The 21385-nt window shown below is 37.7% G+C and overlaps 3 protein-coding genes across 4 annotated transcripts; 1 reads left to right on the forward strand and 2 right to left on the reverse strand.

Annotated features, from left to right (window-relative positions):
• On the reverse strand, positions 1244-8234 carry LOC18768587 (probable beta-1,4-xylosyltransferase IRX10). The gene is made up of 8 exons (XM_007199780.2): positions 7559-8234; positions 7025-7171; positions 6813-6877; positions 4125-4194; positions 2824-3042; positions 2007-2150; positions 1769-1904; positions 1244-1650 (listed from the first exon to the last, which is right to left on the reverse strand). Exons 1-8 carry the CDS (start codon positions 7934-7936, stop codon positions 1421-1423), a joined length of 1389 nt encoding a protein of 462 aa, XP_007199842.1. The 5' UTR covers positions 7937-8234; the 3' UTR covers positions 1244-1420.
• Positions 8374-18005, forward strand: LOC18766870 (putative transcription elongation factor SPT5 homolog 1). Of its 2 annotated transcripts, none has more exons than XM_007201697.2 (22): positions 8374-8888; positions 10216-10454; positions 10542-10685; positions 10817-10975; positions 11044-11127; positions 11374-11444; positions 11541-11898; positions 12022-12177; positions 12314-12411; positions 12497-12545; positions 12615-12767; positions 12862-13005; positions 13122-13215; positions 13347-13505; positions 13586-13634; positions 13727-13821; positions 14103-14181; positions 15604-15658; positions 15744-15861; positions 15964-16107; positions 16933-17030; positions 17530-18005. In XM_007201697.2, exons 1-22 carry the CDS (start codon positions 8552-8554, stop codon positions 17770-17772), a joined length of 3126 nt encoding a protein of 1041 aa, XP_007201759.1. In that variant the 5' UTR covers positions 8374-8551; the 3' UTR covers positions 17773-18005. The 2 variants fall into 2 exon arrangements, with proteins under 2 accessions (XP_007201759.1, XP_020425948.1); XM_020570359.1 differs by having other exon boundaries at positions 8452-8888; positions 12660-12767; positions 17530-17858.
• Positions 18420-21054, reverse strand: LOC18766820 (alcohol dehydrogenase). Its single transcript, XM_007199876.2, has 10 exons — positions 20846-21054; positions 20572-20708; positions 20404-20450; positions 19973-20298; positions 19807-19889; positions 19608-19683; positions 19337-19398; positions 19142-19237; positions 18894-19055; positions 18420-18757 (listed from the first exon to the last, which is right to left on the reverse strand). Exons 1-10 carry the CDS (start codon positions 20886-20888, stop codon positions 18641-18643), a joined length of 1149 nt encoding a protein of 382 aa, XP_007199938.1. The 5' UTR covers positions 20889-21054; the 3' UTR covers positions 18420-18640.

Consider the following 21385-nt stretch of genomic DNA (forward strand, 5'->3'; position numbering starts at 1 on the left):
AAAAAAAATCTTGAGCTGGGGAATTCCAATTTTATTTATTTATTTATTTTTAGTCAAAAGGGAAATTCCAACGTAGATCTCTTTCAATATTGAGAAGTTAGTGACATTTTAAGATAAAATTGATAAGTTTATCCCTGGGATCCTATATTTTAGAATAATCGTTTTTTTTTATACAAGCGACGTTAGAGAAGGGGAGAATCAGACCTAGAACTTCAAGTAGAGAGATAAATACTGTTACCTACAACCCTCTAATTTTTCAATTGGTGCCCTTCTTTTTTAATAGACTTTTTATTTTATTTTAATGAATTCTCTATTAAAAAGTTGAAATGCACCAAGAGCCACTTGATATATCTTTCTTTTTTGAACTTGTAGACAGACACTTGACTGAAGAACCATAATTGATTACCACGAGGTCAAATTTTCAGATAACTCTCCGAATTTCAAGAATACACGCAAGCGTTGTGTCACTTGAACCATAAGCTAAGATCAGTCACTTGACTATATTGATTCACTACTTTAATCAAAAAAATCACCAAATGCTTTCCTTGAAATAAAAAGTTTCTCATAATTATTGTGTGTAGACTTGAAAGTTACAAAATTTCTCCAAAAGATGGAGGAAATTGCAAGAAAGGTTCTAGGAAGAAAAATAAAGTAGAATTACGTGAAGGCTTATCATCAAACACTGCCATCAAGAAAAAAGAATATATCAGCGAAGCCTTCCTCTTCACTTTGCACCTAAATTGCGTTCACCCTGAGGTGGTCTTAACTTGAGAAGCCTTTCTCTTCCAGGAAAACATTCTTCTAGCCAGGCAATGTGATTCTAAAACAATACTTGAAGACCTTGACCCCAAGAGAAACAAAATCGATGATGAGCACAAATGCGTTTTCTAATTCAAAATTGGTATAAAGACCATTGTATCCAAAATCACATGAATCGTCAAAATTGACCCACAAGACTCATCTTCGTAGTAAGAAAAACTCATTTAACAAAGATTGAAATGCCGAATAAATCAGCGAATCTACAAATGGTGGTAAGTATAAGGCTATTCTCATTTCTTCTACCACTAAAAACACCCAGCAGCCCAGAACTCCTAACCCAACAGCCAACCTCCCCCTCCCCACCTCTCTGGGCAGGCAGGAGGTTTATTAAGGGGATGGCTTTAACAGAAAAGCTTGGATGGGGGCTTTGAGAGAGAGAGAGAGAGAGAGAGGGGCAATATTTTTCTGATAGGAGATGTTCTGTAGTATGTAAATTCGTAAACACCTGGAACTTTTCACTAGACTAAAAAGATATATCAATAAACTGTATACAACAAATATTTAGTTATGAATAAAAAAAAATTAACATATAAACTTTTGAAAGACACAGAGACTATACAAAGAGGCTGTATAGATCAGCATTCCATGCATAATCTGATAATCAAGGCAAAGGCATTGGAGGTCTCCAATCGGAAAACTGTACCAAGTTTCTATTTACAACAGATCCATTGTGCAGCCAGAATGTTTCAGTTGACTGGTGAAACAGCCTGACTTTCCTCTGAAGTTCCCAAAGAATTGCATGCATTGCAGAACATGAAGCTGATTCAGAAGCATAGGCCCATAAACATCTTACTTGTCTGCCACGGCTTATCATCCCCTCTATATTTTCATCTGCAGGAGAGAAAAAAACAAAGAATCAAAACATAAGAAATTGGACAGAAGTTTTTGCAATGATATGCTGAAATATAGATTGACCAGAGCAAGATGTAAATGGAGTGCTGCATTTGACCTGGTATTGACTCTAGGTACTGCAAAAGCTCGGGACCTATTCGAGTGGACGGCCATTTAATTGATATCTGGGTGTAGTCAACAACATTCTGGAAAGGCAATTCAACTTGATCTGATAATATCACAGGGACACACTCCTGTAGCAGCAAGAAAAGCATTATTTCTACAGATCTAATATTTTATGTGCAGGCCTAGAAAGAGAGAGAGAGAAGGGGAGGGAGAGAGAGAGAGAGAGAGACCACAAAGAAAGCCTCATAAAAACGAAGAGTCCAAGATGACTCCCCACGTGGAGCAAGGCAGAACTTGGCGTTGTGCAGATGTTCAAAATAATCTATCCTTCCCAATTTGTCAGGACCACTGAACTTCAGCTCTGGACATTCCAACTGTTTATAATATTAACAGACATATTTTGAATATCTCTCCCTAATAACAGTGTACAAGAATTAAAGTAATGTAATCATGTCCAATGAGACTTAATGACAATGATATGGCCAGTGTAATCAGCCATTTTAACCCAAAAACAAACAGAAATTCCACCAAAAAAACAAAGCAAAGCAAAAAACACATAAAATAAAGGAAAAGGACCAAGTCGATAACACAATGCAGATTCTAGTAAACTCACAGCTAAAAGCCAATGTCCATGGTCAACTGTTTCGTTTGAAGTTCAAAATCCAAGCATTAACAGGACTGACAGTTGGTAAATGAAGTTACTATTTGTGTGACTGTGCTAGCTCTTCAATTCCAGCATATAAACATGTCAAAGATTATATAGAAAACATCCGTACTTAGTACTTACAAGTTCTAACTACTTATGTGCATTCATAATGCTTTTCAAGTAAATGCGCCAAATGGGCTTTCTGCTTTATTCCACAAAGTTTTAAAACAGTGGATTACAGAGTATCTTTTCCACGGCAAATACCCATAGCGTAGATACAACTCAATAAATATCTCAAACTTCAAACTTGAATTGAGCTCGACATCAAAGGTGGAAACTAGATAAGATGCATGAAATTCCACAATTGAGATAATCTCATTCAGCCAATTCAGGTGTCATACCTTATCTGGAAATTGCTTTGAAAGCTCTATCAACTTAAGACGGCCAACCTTTCCTTGTGCACGGCCTAAATAGTTTGCTAAAAACTTCCGTTTTGACAATGGCAAAGGATGAACCAAGGTGGCCCCATTTGTAGTCATCCCGTCCTCAACGTTCCCAGGAATAATGATATCTTTCCACGTATTGAAGGCACTTGTATCTTTCTTATCAGTGCGATCACCCTGCACTAACATATAAATTACGCATCTTTTATGTACTTTCCCTCTCATAAATAATCTATTACGCCATAATAAAACCTTGCAATAGAACAAACTACAATCGATGTATCAATTCCATTACCAAAGTGCTTCAAATGTGGTAACACAGGCTAAAAAAACTTCTTGTCCTGTATAAGGAACATATATGATTTAGAATATAAAAATTATGGGAGAAAAAAGTGATGATGACACAAGTCCAATATTTCTTTTCCAATTGATAAATCCTTTCAGGTGCGTTCTTCTATATAAAATAGTAAAACAAAGTGGGTGGATGTATCAACACCTTCTATCAATCGTCTCTCAAGAGTTATCAGTTTAAATATACCATCGTTTTCTCTGCATTTGCATTCCGAACATAAGTTCCATTTCTCAATTGTTTTTTTAACCTTTCCTTCTGCCCTTATTTAATTGGATTGGATGCATATACTAACATTTCATACTTATCGAGCAATAACATTTTTTTCTGGTAACAAAAAACAAACCAAAAAAAAAAAAACTTTTTATATGTAGGAGTTGGAAATATTTTTATCATACAAAAAATTGTTTGAGATGGTAGAATATTATTGTCCCTAGACCTAGACCTGAAGTGAACTAGAGTAACAATTGTTTATAACATTCTGCTAAAGCAAACTCCAAAGATTCTTCTTCTTGTACAATAGAAAAATTTATTCTTACACGATAATATTTATATCAAATTGTATAAATAATATGCAAGGCATGTGTTGACAATCCTGTACATCATTCAGGTTTCAGACTAATTTTAATGTAGACTTTAAATCCAAAACCCATAAAAGTTCAAACCAGATTTCTCATGCACAATGTCACATGTAGAACTCCTATAGAAAAATATCAAAAGTAAAACAGACCCACTCTGTGCCCCTTGCATGACCAGATTCTTAACATGGACATTTATGACCACTGTGTTTAAGGCCCAAATTGACTTGACACTAAATAGCTGAGTCCTTATAATGGGAATTTTAGTCAATCAGTAGCACTATTAAATTTTATAAAATAACTTAAGCACAAAGGATGGAATAAGTAAATACCTCAGGAGTAAGAATAATGGAACGATTTATGTATGTTACCCAAGATCTAAATAGGTGAGCTCCAGCACCACTGTGAAAACAAGAAAGTCAGCATCATTGACACAACTTGAAATGTTCGGTACATTTTCTTTTTTGAGAAGAACAAAGGTTGGATAAGGAATAATTTTTTACAAGTCCATCACAGTCATAGGATAGACTTTAAACATTTTTCTTCAACTTTAAATAACAAGAAAGATTATAAAATTATCACGTTTACCATGGCTACTCCATACAAATGAAAGTCCAACAACTTCCTTGCCATATAATTCCAACTAATAGATATTATTTAAAGCATCATTTTATTCTTTTATCCTAGGCCAGACATAATTCTGTGCAGGATATAAGCGTTTTTTGACGTAGAACAAGTAATAAGACTTGAAAACAGACAGGGATTTCAAAATTGAAACATCACTGGGTTCCTGAATAGGAGGAGCATCAATCACTGGGTTCCTGATGGGATGCTGTTCACCCTGGAAACGGTACTTGTTGGAACCCCTGGAAGGATATCTCCTTGGGGTACCAGCCCTTCAATGTTGTGACTTGATCGTTGGAAATGGGAACCTGGTGTTGTTCTGGGAGGATACTTGGTTGGAAGATGGTTCTTTGAAGGAGTTGTTTCCTAGATTGTTTGCGCTCTCTAGGAATCAACAACATTGTGTTTCCAGTCTTGTGGATTGATGTGTTCATCCTTACAATTCGAACTTCAGTTTCAAGAGAAATCTTAATGAGGTGGAGGTGGGTGAGTTGTTGTGGATGTTGCAGATTTTGGATAGGGTTCGACTGTCCCAATATCGCAGTGATAGCAGAAGGTGGAAGCTTGATGGGTCCGGGTTGTTTTCCTGCAAATCCTATAGTTCTTTTCTCTGTAATAATGGCAACATGCAGATTTTTTCTCCCGCTTCCCAGATTTGGAAGTCTAAGGTCCCTCCTAAAGTTAAATTTCACGTGTGGTTGCTAGCTCTCAGGAAGCTCAATACCTGTGACCATCTTCAAAAGAAGAGGCCTTTTATGTGTCTTTCTCCCCACAGGTGTGCTCTGTGCAATCTTTGCGATGAAAGTGCTGATCACATGCTTCTTCACTGCCTTTTTTCTTTACAAGTTTGGTGGAAGTTGTTCAGGGAGATTGATGCTTGCTGGGTTATTCCTAAAGGCAGTTATGATTTTTTGGGTACTAAGTTTGAGGCTCTAGGCAAGGGGAAGAAAGCCAAAACTCTATGGGGTTGTCTGGTGTATGTGGTTCTGTGGAATATTTGGGTGGAGCGTAATAAAAGAATTTTTTAAGATTACAAGGGAAAGGGGGTTGACGAAATTTGGAACAGAGCTAGATTCTGGGCAGCTTTATGGACTTCAGTTTCTTCAGACTTTTTGGATTATTCCCTTAATATCATTTTGTTGGATTTGGTGTCAGCGGTGAAATGAGGATATGGTCCTCCCTTCCGTTTGTTTCTTTTTCCTTTTCCTCTTTTGTGTTCTTTGGTTTTGTTGTTGTTGTTGTTGTTGTTGTTGTTGTTCTGTTGGCTGTGGATGCCATATCCACCTTTTTTATATATCGTTTCTCTTATATAAAAAAATCACTGGTATGACTGGCTCAAAAATAGGAAGATCTTGCTCAATCTTTGGTAGGATTGGATCTGTCAGTTCAAGAACAAGAGAAGCTTGGTCAAACATTGGTAAGATGGGGTCTTTTGGTTCAAGAATCAGATCCATCGAAACAAAGAGAAGAGAATCTTGATGGATCATTGGACCATTAAAGACAGGAGCACCTTCGGGCTCCAATAGAGTGGTTGTTTTCTCTATCATGCAGTCATGTAAGCTTGACATGCTGAAAATTGGGCATCCAAGGTGTCACGAAATTCATGCTCGTTTTTTCTCTCCATTTTTTGTGGTTTTATTAATGCATGTGTAGTGGCAGTGAGATGCTAGGTTGAAGGAGAGATGGCTTGTTAGAACCCAATATCCCACATTGGAAAAATAGCACATCTTGGGATGGTTTAAGATCTCTTCCGGACCCTTCTCTTACAAGCTGATTTTTAGGGGTAAGTTCTACCCAGGGGCTCTCAATTGGTATCAAACCCTAATTTCACCACACAACTGGGTCAGACTCTGCAGAAGGGGTGACCTACAGGCTGGATTAAGATTATCAGTATTTTTATTGTCACGTTCTTATTACTTTCCAATTTCTAGTAGATAGAGGATTACTGTCCTGTTTGTAGCAGGATTCGGTTGTCATAAATGTGTTTTATAATTAGAACGAAATTATCCCTTCTTATATTTTCTCTTGTATCTCTATCATATAAACCCTAATATCTCTTCTCATCTAGATTTCTCTTCCGTCTATCTATTTCCCTCTGCACCTGCTCTTCTACCATTATAATTTTGTTTCTAATCCTCTGTTTTCTTCTTCTAATTTCCTTGTTCTGTCTTTCTATTTCTCTATTTTCTATTATCTTGAACCATAATTCTCTTATCTTCTAAAATCCTTTCTAGTTTTTACGCTCTCGTTACTTGCTTTACATCAGTTTTCCTTTCAAAATTACACACATATAGTGGAAAGCAAGAAACCGCTCAGTTAATTCATTGTATGATTTCTATTTTCAGGCCAAACCCAAAAGAAGAAAAAAAGTTACTGACCAAACCAAACTAGCATACCTAGGGAAAACAAATATGTGGTCACGGCCGCCAGATCGCCTGAAATATGGCATTTGACTTAACACCTGTAAGAAACAATTTGACTGAATGAGCATAACATAACAAGATTTTAGACTTATCCCCATCAATTATAAAGCTCATCACCGTGCATAAGCACAGCTACAAGAAACACCTAGACTTTAGGTTTCTAAATGAAATGAAAAGGAATCTACCTTCACATATGTCTGGTTAATCTCCTTATCATTAAGACCACCCATCATTCGAACACATTTAGTATACGCAGGTACAAAAAATAGGTCTGCTTCCCCTTTCTTCTGTGTTCGGAACCTCGATTTTAGCAGTAGCCTGTGTATTTTAACCTACATTTGATAACAAAGCAAATTCAAAGCCCACATATATACTTTCTAATAACAATTTCATGATTTTCTTTCTTTTCTCCATTTAGAAAGTTTCTCATCAACAACAAAAGAACCTATAACCAATTATTCTACCCAAGTTTAAAGGCTTAGACATTTAAGCACAGGCAGTAGTCAGGATTTCAAGCACAGGCACATATATACTAGCTTTCATATATTACATTTTGCAAAAACCTAGACTTGGCTTCAATTGCCGCATAAACAAGGTTAGTTTATTTTCCTACACATTTTTCAGTTGCCAAACAGAGCATGAATTCAAATCTACCCAAATTTAAAACAATTTATAAAATCAAATCAAATGAATTTCATCATATTGAGAAAGGAAATTACCTGAGTGCCCCACTGACCTTTCAAGCAAGTGCTGGAGTCGATGGTGCCATCCCTCCCGCGCATCAAGGCCTTGAGGCCATCGATCTCGCGGTCATCGTAGACGTAGATTTTGAGGTCGAGGTGGGGCCCGTATCCCCGATGGGGCCACAAGAGATCTCGACCATCGGAGACATGGACGGAGCTCCGTGAAGTGGGGATGAGATCGACGGTGGAGAAGTGAGAGGCGCAGGGGCGGAAGGAGCGGTCGAAGAGACTTGTGAAGAAGAAGGTGGCGGCGACCAAGAGGAGGGCTCCGATCTGGTGCGTGCGGGTGCATAGTGGCTGCTGGTGGTGGTGCTGCCCGCCGAAAGGTCGGGCTTTGTTGTTAATACTTCCCATTTTCGGACTCTGGGAATGAGTTTCAGACTGTCAGTGGCTGAAGTGGTTCTGCATCTGGGAAAGAAGGCATTACATGAAAACGACGTCGGCTGGCTCTGTGTTTATTTATTTTTGTTAATGGAAAAGGGGAATTAGAATTTAGGTCGTCTTTCAACATTAGTTAGATGGAAGCTAGTTGATCATCTTTGGAAGTCCCTGAAAATACCCTGTCTTAGCCAGTGTGAAGTAATTAAGTTCACTAAACAAGAGGCTGGATCTATGTTCATTTTAATTGAAAAAATCCATCCAGTCCAGCCCACCAAATAAACACTTCGAAGATTTTGACGGAGGGCATAATTGGTAGTTTAGGAAAGGAAATTAAAGAGGCGATTTCAGGAGATTGGGGAGGGGCGGCAAATAATATTCCCCTAAAATAAAACACCCCCAATTTGTTTTTTGGTCGAAGAAAAAAAACACCCCCATTCGCCCAACAGCTCACACCCCAAACAAAATATAAACATCCCTTGGTTAAATTGTATTTGCTATTTGCTATTTGCTATTTGCTAAGCACCACTGCACTCTTTCTACCGAAAACCCTAGAACCTCAAATTTGATCCCATCAGCGGACAGACAGCCATGGCTCGTCACAGAGACGAAGATGACGATGAGATGGACCCAGAGGAAGAGGACGAGTACGAGCCAGACCAAGTTATAGACGAGGATGAAGAAGAGGAAGAGGAGGAGCAGCGAGGAGGACGACGCTCCAGTCAGAAGCGGAGGAGATCGGATTTCATCGACGATGCTGCAGAGGAGGACGATGAAGAGGAGGAAGAGGACGACGAGGATGATGAGTCTTATGGTGGTGGTGCGAGTCGTCAGCGGAGGAATAAGAGGCCCAGTGGGTCGCAGTTTCTTGATATCGAGGCTGAGGTCGATACCGATGATGAGGAAGATGAAGATGAAGGCGAGGACGGTATGCTCTGCTGTGCCTCTACTAACCTCATTTTTTCTTAATTTTTAGAATTTTGTTGCTTTTGTTTGGAGATTTAGGGTTATGAATACAGACTGGGTTGGAATGTAGGTTATAAGCGATTTGGGGGGTTAATAAATGGTTTAGAATTTGTAGGTGTTGAATTCTGGTACTGAATTGTAATTGATTTGGGAATGGTAGTCTATTAGTATTGCGGGTATCCTTTGGTTACAATTTTACTTAGGCTCCTCCAAGGTTCAAGATTGAATTGTGTAGATATTTGTTTTCTCATATGCTTTCCAGGAGAAATGAGTTTGGCACAATTCGTTATAACTTGTGCCCAGTTTTAGGCAATTGTGCAGTTTTATGTTCACACCAATGCTATTTGCTGTGTTCTTCATACTTTGGGAGGTTTTCGCATTGCATTACTGTTGCTATTTTTAATGAGTTATGTCTCATATTATGTTTGTTTTATGATTACTTTATCATATTGTTTGGGGTGCTTTAAAATCAGGAATTAGGTTCAATCAAGATTGGATTTAGTAGTTTGGAACACTTGACCCTGTAGTCATAAGTGAAAAAGTGTTACTTATTTAAAACAATAAAAGGTTTGGAAGTTTGATAAACGAGGTCTGAGTACGGGAACAACTGACATTTTAGGAGGCAATAGAAATCTTGGTCCAATCTCCCTCCTGTCTTTACTGGGAGCTGTAGTAAACACCAATGGCCCCGCAAATCTGTTTAGAAAGCTCATGCTCGTGATCACGTTAGATTACAAGGTCTTCATTTCCCTGAGTGAATAACAAGAGATATCACTGATTTTGCAGCTTCAAAAATGGCCAAACATGTGTTTAATCCTTGTTCTTTAGTTTTTTATTAACGGTGTTTGTGAGACTTGTGCCATGAGAAAGCAGACCCGTGCTTTGCTAGGAATATGGTAAATAAGATTATGACCCGGAGGGGTGATGGCTTTCTCTTAAGTAATGGAGGACAATGAATAAAGCTTTAGAACCAAGGATAAAAATGAAAGTACTGTTTATGTCAGCTCTTTTTCCTTCAGTTTTTATTAATCATTTCCATGGAATTCAATCTTCCAAACAGGTTATGTAGATATCTGTTCAAATTTTCTTTTGTTAAATTGATTCTGTTTAGGATTTGTTTTTAATTAGGGTGTAATCCTTGTTATCTTCAGAGTGCGTTATGATTATTTTCCGCTTTCTTTTGATGTGAATAATTATGTAAATTAGAATTCATGGTGGATGTCTAGTGGATTTGTTTAGTTGTTCCTTTCTTGTGTATTAGTGATGATGGTAAAAGAGTCTTTGTGCAGACTTCATTGTTGATAATGGAGCTGATCTACCTGAAGACGACGATGGTAGAAGGATGCATCGTCGTCCATTGCTGCCTCGAGAAGATGAGCAAGAAGATGTTGAAGCGCTTGAGAGAAGAATTCAAGCGCGGTATGCAAGGTCGAGTCATACAGAATACGATGAGGAGACCACTGATGTGGATCAGCAAGCTCTTTTACCTTCTGTTAGGGATCCAAAGTTGTGGATGGTGAAATGTGCGGTATGATTATTTATCTTTGCATGATATTAATGTTATAGTTCCCAATTTTGAGAGAATACTTATGATATCTGCACTGATGCCTGTCAGATTGGTCGTGAGCGAGAGGCAGCTGTTTGTTTAATGCAAAAGTATATTGATAAACCTGAACTGCAAATCAGGTCTGCTGTTGCTCTAGACCACCTTAAAAACTTTATATACATTGAAGCGGACAAAGAAGCCCATGTGAGGGAGGTATGCCTTTGTTGGTGTATGCATAATTTTTGATGATTTATGTATTTGCACTTTAGGCTATTTTTGCATTTGTACATGCTTATGTCTTTGATTATTGTATTTGTTTGGTTTGTGCTTTGTTTTGGTTTTAGGCGTGCAAAGGTCTACGCAATATATTTGCCCAGAAGATAAATCTTGTTCCAATCAGAGAAATGACTGACGTTCTGTCGGTTGAAAGCAAGGCAATTGATCTTTCTAGGGATACGTGGGTCAGAATGAAGATTGGGACATATAAAGGAGACCTTGCCAAGGTATGGACAGTATATTTGCTTACAATATCTTGTGATTCTTTGTCTAACCTCTAAGCTTATTGTTATAGGTTGTGGATGTCGATAATGTGCGGCAGAAAGTTACAGTAAAATTAATTCCAAGGATTGATTTACAAGCTATTGCAAATAAACTGGTAAAGTTTGTTACATATTTTCTATGTTTAGATGAGTCTCACTGTCTCAACCTTCAATGAGTGAATGTGCAATCTTTTTTATTTATATTCCTATTATGTTCATTCATTGAGGTTGCATTCCTATTAAATTAATTCCTAGGATTGTCTTTGTTGTAATATTCCCACCTCTCCCGTAAGCACTTATTATCATAGCATAGTATTATCAATTTATTTGGTTAATTTTGAGATGACTTGTTTATGATACAGGAGGGCAGAGAAGTTGTGAAAAAGAAGGCATTTGTTCCTCCTCCACGTTTTATGAATATTGATGAAGCAAGGTAATAACTAAACGCTTCCTATTACAATGCTGTCTCCACTCAATATATGGTTAGATTAACGTCTTACACTGTTTGTCCCATATGTACTCTTCTCAGAGAACTGCATATTCGTGTAGAGCGTAGACGAGATCCGATGACTGGTGATTACTTTGAGAATATTAATGGCATGCTGTTTAAAGATGGTTTCCTGTACAAAGCAGTATCAATGAAATCGATTAGCTCTCAAAACATACATCCCACTTTTGATGAACTTGAAAAATTTCGGAAACCTGGGGAGAATGGTGATGGAGATATTGCCGGTTTGTCAACTTTATTTTCAAACAGAAAGAAGGGACACTTTATGAAGGGTGATACAGTTATTGTTATCAAGGGAGATCTTAAAAATTTGAAAGGATGGGTTGAGAAAGTTGAAGAAGAGACTGTACATATCAGGCCCGAAATTAAAGAACTTCCAGTAAGAATTACTTTTTCGGGTGCTTTTTGGTTGTGATATCTAAATTTTTTGTTAAAAGATTCTTACTGCTTCACTGGTTTAGTGGTGTGACCACTTGTTCTTATTGGGGATTTCATTTTCCAGAAAACTCTTGCCATAAACGAAAAAGAGCTTTGCAAATACTTTGAACCTGGGAATCATGTGAAAGTTGTATCTGGTACTCAGGAAGGTTCAACTGGTATGGTTGTTAAGGTTGAGCAGCATGTGCTCATCATTTTATCTGATATAACGAAGGAACATGTGAGTGACTTATTTCTCTACTCTATTAAAAATATATATAGATTTCTCTACTTCAATAGGATCACGCAGTGGATTTCAGGAATAGTTTTCTACTAAATAGATTGTGAACATTTTATAATTATTTTTTGTTTTGCAGATCCGTGTGTTTGCTGATGATGTTGTGGAGAGTTCTGAGGTGACATCTGGTATTACCAGAATTGGTGCATATGAGCTTCACGATCTTGTTCTACTGGCGTGAGTTGCTATTCCATGGGCACCAGTCATCTGTTCTTTTTCATGTTTAGTTATTTAACTTTATTTTGTGCCTGATGTGGTGCAGTAATAATAGTTTCGGTGTAATCATTCGCGTGGAAAGGGAAGCATTTCAGGTATGTAATCATAATTTACAATTGCCTCATCCTCCTTTTCTGTGTTTTCTTATTTTCAACTGTTTCCAGGTTCTTAAGGGAGTTCCTGACAGACCTGAGGTTGCCCTTGTCAAGTTAGGAGAGATCAAGTGCAAGATTGAGAAAAGTTTTCCTGTTGAAGTGAAGTATAAACACAAAGTATCTGTGAAAGATGTTGTGAGGGTCATTGATGGCCCTTGCGAGGTGAGATGAGATCTGTATTTCCTGCTTGGTTTTCCTCATTGCAGTATTTCATAAATCTCAGGCTATTATTTTTTCACTGCTTTTCGTATGATAGGGGAAACAAGGTCCCGTGGAACACATATACAGGGGAGTCTTGTTCATTTATGATCGCCATCACCTAGAGCATGCAGGCTTTATCTGTGTTAAGTCCCATGCTTGTGCTCTTGTGGGAGGATCACGTGCGAATGGTGATAGAAATGTAAACCCTTTGTGCTCTTATTTGTGGATCTGAACTCTTTATTTCTCATGGGTTTCATTTTTGTTATTAGTTCTGATTGTTGATGCTTTTGTCGCACTCCTCTATCTAACCTACAGGGTGATACCCACTCAAGATATGACCATCTCAGAACTCCTCCTCGTATTCCCCAGTCGCCAAAGAGGTTTTCTAGAGGAGGCCCTCCAAATAACTGTATGTTCCACATTTTTCAGTGCTTTCTTTTTTATTCATATTGTGACCAAATTCTCCTTTTTTCTCTTCTTCCATCATCTTTATTAGTTTATTGAACAAGTTTATAAATAGTTCCTATTTCTATGGTTCAGATGGAGGAAGGAATAGAGGTGGACGAGGGCATGATGGCTTGGTTGGGACTACAGTAAAGGTTCGCCAGGGTGCCTATAAGGGCTATCGGGGACGTGTTGTTGAGGTTAAGGGACCGAATGTACGGGTTGAATTGGAGTCCCAAATGAAGGTTGTTACAGGCAAGTCTACGTGTTGGGTTTCTTGTCCCCTTGGTTATTTATGTATCTTATGGGCCATAACACTTCTGTCATGCTTGCAGTTGATCGTAATTGTATTTCTGATAATGTGGCTATTACAACACCATATCGGTAATTATAAATTTCACTTCAGTTCTTTTTCCTCGTGGTTTTTAGCTTATTAGCTTATGCTTATTTCCAATTCTTATCTACATGTGTTCCAGTGATACATCTCGCTACGGTATGGGAAGTGAGACCCCAATGCATCCTTCTCGAACTCCGCTTCATCCATATATGACTCCTATGAGGGATGCTGGAGGTTTGTTTCATTTTTTTTTTTCCTTTTAAGATAGCATAGTGTTTGTATGAGTTCTAGTACTTAATTATTATTTTGGACTGTATCTTCTGGCAGTAACATTGGAAAATTAATATTTCAGTTGACCAATCAGAATTGCAACCCAGGGTCTATAATTTCCTCAAAAGGTCCAATATACATTATTGGACCTTTTGGATAACAGTCAAGAAGATCTTATAAAAATGAAACTTTTTCGCATATGTTAGATGACTGATATATTTATTCATCTTTGGAACTCCTTGCAGCAACGCCTATTCATGACGGCATGAGGACTCCTATGCGTGACCGAGCATGGAATCCGTATGCACCTATGAGTCCAGCAAGGTTTGTGTTTCAATGGCATTAAAGTTATTTCTTTCTTTCAAAAGCGAGTGGTTGAAGAAATAATTCCTATCAAACATAGTTCATTAAACCAAGTAGAAAATTGTTTCAGCGTCAATAAAATGGAAACTCTTTCTTTATTCAGGGATGAATCGTATATCCAGTTTTCATGGCTTGCATGATTAACTGCTCTGAGTTATTTTGCTTGTGCTATGCCAGTTCTCATGGCTTGCACCATCTACAATATTTGCAGGGATGTGTGTTATTATTGTATTATGAAACAACTTAGGTATGTGATTAAAAACCGGGGAAAAATTAGATCTGTAACAAAAGTTTGGAAAATGGAAGATACAAAAAGTCAAATCAGACCTGTAAGAAAGGGATTTCTAGATTGCACTCTTATTATAGAGAATGCTGGTGTGGAATGCAATGACTTAAGGGATCTTTTATATTCCAAAAACTAATCAGTAGGATTATTTGTTTTCTTGGTCTGACCTAGTCCATCAGATTTGTTATGATAAGTTCAGTAACATCCTTATAGACTTCAAAATGAAAGTCAGGCTAGATCCCAATTAAACCCTGATAAAGTGCAAATACATAACAAAAATGCCACCTCTTACCAAAGTTGGATGTTACTCCCCTCATTTCTTTTTCAAATTCTTTCCAAGTTTGGAATATGATAAATTTCATTCTATATGAAGGGTACGAATTAAGTAAAAAAGGTATGTCTAACAAATACATTACCTGATGTAAAAATATTCATTTTTCACGTCTTGATACCTTTACACAAATACATTGTCTTTGATGCGACATAATGCACTTTGTCACGACACTCTTATCTGTGTTCCAGATAACATTATGATTATGCAACATAGTTCACCTCTTTCATATCAGTATAAGTCTTGAACAGAACAAGTATAATACTTCTGTGTGCAAAATGGGGTGATGTAGGCATTTTGGGTAAAACCTGGGTGCTTTAGTTCTGTAACCAATAGGAATGGCTTGGGTAGCAAATAGGCACGATTAGTATGTTGGTGCTGATGTGATCAGAGTAGTGTGAATGTTGACAAGAAAAACAGAGAGGAGAATAAAGAAACCATTGGCACTCAGTTTCATTAGCCCTCACTGGAGAAAAAGAGAAGCCATAATTATTATCCTGCTGCTGAATTTCATTAATTAAACTTTAATACTCCGTAGGGCTTATCTGTTCCTCATAGGAAACAGATTTATTTTAGGACTCTAAAGGGATGCTACTTTACCACTCAACCATGCCGTGTTGCATAAGGGGCTCTCAAATTGTGATTTTTCTGTTGTATCTTCAACTACTCAAAGATTCTATAATTTAGTCAGATAATTGCCGCATAAAAAGCTAAGTCTGCTTGTTTTCACTGATGTTTCTTGGAACCTTGATTGTGAAAAAATCAGGGATAACTGGGAGGATGGGAACCCTGCTTCTTGGAGTGCGAGCCCACAGTATCAGGTGAGTAACTAATGCATAAATGTCCTCATAGATATAGCTTTAGTCTTTTTTCTGTATTAAGCAGCTGTAATGTTTTGGGTTTCAGCCAGGAAGTCCTCCATCACGAGCGTATGAAGCACCAACTCCTGGTTCTGGTTGGGCTAACACTCCTGGTGGAAATTATAGTGAAGCTGGCACACCAAGGGACAGTAGTTCTGCTTATGGTACAATTTTAGTTTTCATTCTTTTAAAAATTTGTGTGCTGACCTCTTTTTTTCATTTTTACGATCCCCTTGAGTTCCTCTCATTTTGTTACCCTGTTGCAGCAAATGCTCCTAGCCCTTACTTGCCATCAACTCCGGGTGGGCAGCCTATGACACCAAACTCGGCATCCTATCTTCCTGGAACTCCTGGGGGGCAACCAATGACACCAGGCACTGGTGGTCTGGATATGATGTCTCCTGTTATAGGTATGAGACTCAGTTTTTCTATTTTAAACCAGTATGAAGTCACAGTGCTGATTAGAACTCTTATTTCCCCTGTTGTGAACTGGTAGTTAGAACTCTTATTTCCCCTGCTGTTTAGTTTTCCCATAATACCCTTTTATTTTATAGACAAAGCGGTATTTTTGACTTATAAGGGAGGTAATTTATTCTTACAAAACACAATAATGCTTTTTCAAGGCCAAAGAATTGCATACCCAGGCGGTGCCCAATGGTTTTAGATTCTCCCCTTCATGGGATAACTAAGAATGCCCATTCCCAAGCCTCCGCAAACCAAACAGGGCCTAATAGTAAAAAATCCTGACGTTGACTTAAAACGTTAAGTCCAAATTTGACATGAATCAACTCTAATAAAGTGTCTGCGTATAATCGTTAAATCATTTACTGTATTATGTGGTGCTTATGGAAGCAGGGAAAAGAATTATGTTTAAGGATTAAGAAATTACGGTCCAGCAGTTGTAGTCTGTTGTCCTCTTTCCCATGGGAATAGATTTGGCTTCCTATTATTTGCTCTTGTTATATAGTTTCTGATTTCTTTGGATCTTAATGCTAGTGTTTGTGTTTTCCGTTTCTTAAGTGGCCTCATTGTATACGCCTGTGCACCGGGGCACTTCTTTTTGGTTCATAGAATTGTTTACTTATCCAACAAGAGAAAATATATTTTGATGCGACATGAGAGGAATATACTGTTACTTCAAATCTGATTTATTTATATGATATAATATCCCTGGTCATTGCTTTGCTAGAGCTCTATACCCCCGTTTGAGTTCTAATCTTAACATCTTGTATCAGGTGGGGACAGTGAGGGACCATGGTTCATGCCAGACATATTGGTCAATGTACGCAATTCTGGAGAGGAAACTACTGGAGTTGTCAGAGAAGTGCTCCCGGTATGTCCTTAAATCATGCTCTTTTAAAATTTCTCTATCGATATTTACCAAGTACAACGATATTTGGACCTGCAAAGGATATGAACATGACGAATTTGGTGATTTCTACTAAATGAAAATCTAGAAATAAGTCATTATACGTTCACTTGTAACTCCTGTTGAGATATGGTGTAGTAGGACAAAAGATAAACGAACAGGCCTATAGAACTGTTTTGGAGTAACTTGGGAGGGCCTTTTAAAGTTATCTCTGAAGCACCTGAGTTATTTCTGTCGAGGATAACAAGGGTGGCTATGCGAATCATGAATGATGTGCCGTTGAAATTTCTTTACGTGTGCATGTGCTGCTATATGCATTGTATTGTAGTTGATGTTGCTGATTCTAGAATGATCTCGTTGCAGTGTTTATCGCTTATCGAAATAGATACTAACAAATATTGTCTGAAGTACCTACCTGTGATTATTATTTGAGATACTAAGTATGTACTGTTTGGTGGTTCAGGATGGCTCCTGTAGGGTAGTTATAGGGTCAAGTGGCAATGGGGAAACTATAACGGCGCTGCCTAATGAAATGGAGGCAGTCGTACCAAGGAAAAATGATAAGATCAAGATCATGGGTGGCTCATTACGCGGTGTCACTGGTAAGCTGATTGGTGTGGATGGCACAGATGGAATTGTCAAGGTGGATGACACCCTTGATGTTAAGATATTAGACTTGGCTATTTTGTCAAAACTAGGCCAATAGTAATTTGGTGGGAACAAATAAAATTTCAAAATGTAAATTATTATTGATTTTTCTAATATTTCAAATTTTTGGGAGCAAAGATCCAATTGAGTCTCTCTCTCTCTCTCTCTCTCTCTCTCTCTCTCTCTCTCTCTCTCTCTCTCTCATGCGAAACTGAGTAAAAGACCCACCCCAGGTATATCGAGTGTGACAACTTTTCTCTTTCAATGCAATGCTAAGCTCCCTTTTAATGAGATTTTTGTTTTACTTCTAGCCTATTCATCAATTAACATAAAACAGACGACAACAAATGGAAGGAGAAACAAAATGAAAACTAAGACACAACCCAAAAAAAAAAACTGAAAAACTATTTTAAATATGTTCTCTCTTCATCCCTTATCTTTCTTCCTGCCTGTCTCCATCCTTTCTTTTTCTCGTGTGTTCCCATTATCACTCTCAAAACAACAAAAATGGATTTATTTGCAAATAAAAATTCTGGTTTTACCTGTACTTGGAAGTTGGAAGAACCTTTCTTGGTTTTTATTTGTTGTTCACTGGTTTTAGCTAGACTCGATAGAGATTTCTTTCTCCTACACATTGATCAATATGGCTGCTCAAAATTGTCAACAGATATTGTAAATGAGTCCAAGTTCAAGGCTGTACACATCAAGGGGCAAGGAGGTTGAATACATTTATTTATTTATTTATTTATTCATTGAATATATACACAGCAACTGTCCAACAGAAGCTCAGACATACACAGCATGAAAAAAAAAAAAAAACAGATTCGCACTCTTACATTACATGCAGACCAATTCTTAAAAAGAAAAGACGAGAAAAAAAAAATGAAAATTAGAATGTGCGGACACAAACATCAAGGATGAAGCTTTCATTCCTCCATGTGGATTATGCATCGAAGACCTTCCCCTTTAAGCATGTAATCAAATGCCTTGTTGATTTCTGAGAATGGGACTTTGTGGGTGATGAACTTTTCCAGCTCAAGTTCCTGCAACATTGTGGAGTTTCCAATTCAATTGATGTGTGCATAAATAAAACAAGCGTAGCACTTACACAGCAACTCATAACATAAAATTGGAAAAAAAAGCATCAATGAAAATTAGCTTCAGCTTTAGCTAGCTTACATTATTCATGTACTTCTCCACAACAGAGGGAATGTCGGTTCGAGGCTTGTAATTTCCGAAGAAGGTACCCTTGAGAGTCCTCTCGTTCAGAAAGTTCACGGGATGCGTCTTGAAGACGGCCTCTTTGTGTGGTACTCCCACAAGAACAGCAACACCCCAACCCTGGAATAGAATTTTGTGTTCATCATAACAAGATCACATCGAAACTTGAAAGAGAGAAACATGGAGCCAAAGGATTAGGAACATACATCATGGACACATTCAAATGCAGATATCATGGCTTCAACATTTCCAGTACATTCAACGCTTCTGTCCACTCCTCCATTGGTCAGCTCAGCAATCACCTAATAAGCAATCCATAAGAACAGCTCTTTAGAAACATGTTTAAGGAGGTACAAGGGAAACAATGTACAAAAAGAAATCCATGCCAGTAACAAACAAACCTCTTGAACTGGCTTTTTGTGGTCCTTTGGGTTCACAAATTCGGTTACGCCAAACTTTTTTGCTGCAAACAATCAAGTTAAAATTCAGAGACATATGGAGAACATTTGCAAACATGAAAGTCAAAAAATAGAAGCAGAAAACACATCTACTTCTTATGCATTGTTCTCTTTTCTGATAAAAGGAGGCTTATTTCAAGTCAAGTATATATCCTGAAATGCCAGATACTTTCCCAGAAATAAACAATTTACTTTTAGGAATTATATATCTCACCCTCTTCAAATCTGCTGGAATTCAAATCAACACCAATAATTCTTGAAGCCCCAGAAATCCTGGCTCCTTCAGCAGCCTGAATCAGAAAACCATTTATACATTTATTTTCCGTCATACACATAAACATACACCTAAACAAGCAGTGAAAGTGTCACATATATAAATACATGGCAGATAGCAAGATATAGGAGAGACTCACTGCAAGGCCTACAGCTCCCAATCCAAAAACAGCAACTGTTGATCCCTTTTTCGGTTTTGCAACATTAAGAGTAGCTCCCAGACCTGAACATATATCCAGATAATGAAAAAATAAATTCCAATTAAACATTAAGCAAAATTCCAATCACACTTGTATATATGCATACCTGTGGAGATACCACAACTGAGGACACAGACTTTGTCCAGAGGAGCCAAGGGATTGATCTTGGCAAGGCAGCCAACATGAACAACAGTGTACTCACTGAAGGTGGAAGTCCCAACAAAGTGGTATATTGGCTTGCCTTTAATTGAAAATCTTGATTTCCCATCACTCAGCATCACTCCCCTGTCAGTGTTTATCCTGAGGAGATCACACATGTTGCTCTCTTCTGATTTACAGTGAGCACAGTCCTTGCATTCCCCTGTGAACACAGGCAGGACATGATCGCCGGCTTTAAGATCTGTCACGCCTTCACCAACACTCTCCACAATCCTAATTTGTAAACACAAAAAAATCCACGTAAGTTAATGCTACACCCTATTATATGTTTCCTAGCTTCTGCTAAATTGAAAACAAGTTTGATAGAAATTTACATACCCTCCTGCCTCATGACCATAAATTCTAGGAAACAAAGGCTTTTGTCCCTGCAATATAGAAAACCCAATTCAGATTTTGTGTGCTATATTTGGTTCTTGGCTTTCATGATCATAAAGAAATCTTGCTTAGGAGGAAAAAGAATTATAAATAAATAAATAAATAAAACACCTTGGCTTCCCAGAAGTAGACATCAGTATGGCACAAAGAGGTATAAAGGATTTTCAAACGAACTTCATTTGTCTGTGGTGGTGCTACCTCAACTTCTTCAATCACCAGTGGCTTCCCTGCTTCCCATGCTACAGCAGCTACATAAACAAAACCAAAAACAAAAAACCCTTTACTCAATAAATCTCAGAAACATTAAAAAAAACAGCAAGCAAGATGATTCTATAAATAGACAAGCCATCAATTTGTATACACATGGTTAGTTAGAGTATGATACCTCTGCAGCGTATGACCTGTCCAACAGCACTAGATTTAGACATTCTTCCTCCTCTTGGTTACTGAGAACTTGAAATTGAAACTCTGAGAAAGCTTTGTAGTGTGTAACAGACTAGTAACTTTCAAGAACAGTGTAAAGTTTCTGGTGTGGTTGGAAATAAAGGCAGCATGTGTGGGTATTTATACATCATCCCATAAAGGATATTGCTTTGCGATGTTGTCCTAGAATATTAGACTTTTCAACAATTGTTAATACCAACGGCAAAACCAAAACCATTCCTAGATTTCAGTTGTTAGGAATTTAGTCCCTGGCTTTACAGGCAGGTTTAGCGAGTCTCCAATCAGATAAATTTTCATTGATGATTACTACGTAACTAAATAAAAATAGAAAGTTGCTCGATTATAGAATTGGAGGACTAGTGGTTTTGTCATCTTTCTGGTTAGCCAAAGACAGAAATACGAGGATTAGTGGTGGTATTGGTATTGGACCACAGTCCCCGGTTTGGTCGATTCTTTTTTTTGTTTTTTTTTTTATACGATT

This window comes from Prunus persica, chromosome G8 (genome assembly GCF_000346465.2).
Source record: "Prunus persica cultivar Lovell chromosome G8, Prunus_persica_NCBIv2, whole genome shotgun sequence".
Lineage (NCBI taxonomy): Eukaryota > Viridiplantae > Streptophyta > Magnoliopsida > Rosales > Rosaceae > Prunus > Prunus persica.

Coding starts and splice junctions, on each gene's coding strand:
- LOC18766870 (XM_007201697.2), top strand. CDS start 8,552: ATGGCTCGTCACAGAGACGAAGATGACGATGAGATGGACCCAGAGGAA. Junction 13,216..13,346: donor AGGAGGCCCTCCAAATAACT/GTATGTTCCACA, acceptor TCTATGGTTCAG/ATGGAGGAAGGAATAGAGGT. Junction 16,108..16,932: donor TATGATGTCTCCTGTTATAG/GTATGAGACTCA, acceptor ATCTTGTATCAG/GTGGGGACAGTGAGGGACCA.
- LOC18766820 (XM_007199876.2), bottom strand. CDS start 20,888: ATGTCTAAATCTAGTGCTGTTGGACAGGTCATACGCTGCAGAG. Junction 20,709..20,845: donor ACAGGTCATACGCTGCAGAG/GTATCATACTCT, acceptor TTGTTTATGTAG/CTGCTGTAGCATGGGAAGCA. Junction 19,056..19,141: donor CATTTGAATGTGTCCATGAT/GTATGTTCCTAA, acceptor ATTCTATTCCAG/GGTTGGGGTGTTGCTGTTCT.
- LOC18768587 (XM_007199780.2), bottom strand. CDS start 7,936: ATGGGAAGTATTAACAACAAAGCCCGACCTTTCGGCGGGCAGCACCAC. Junction 2,151..2,823: donor CAAAGCAATTTCCAGATAAG/GTATGACACCTG, acceptor TATTATAAACAG/TTGGAATGTCCAGAGCTGAA. Junction 1,651..1,768: donor GTACCTAGAGTCAATACCAG/GTCAAATGCAGC, acceptor TCTCTCCTGCAG/ATGAAAATATAGAGGGGATG.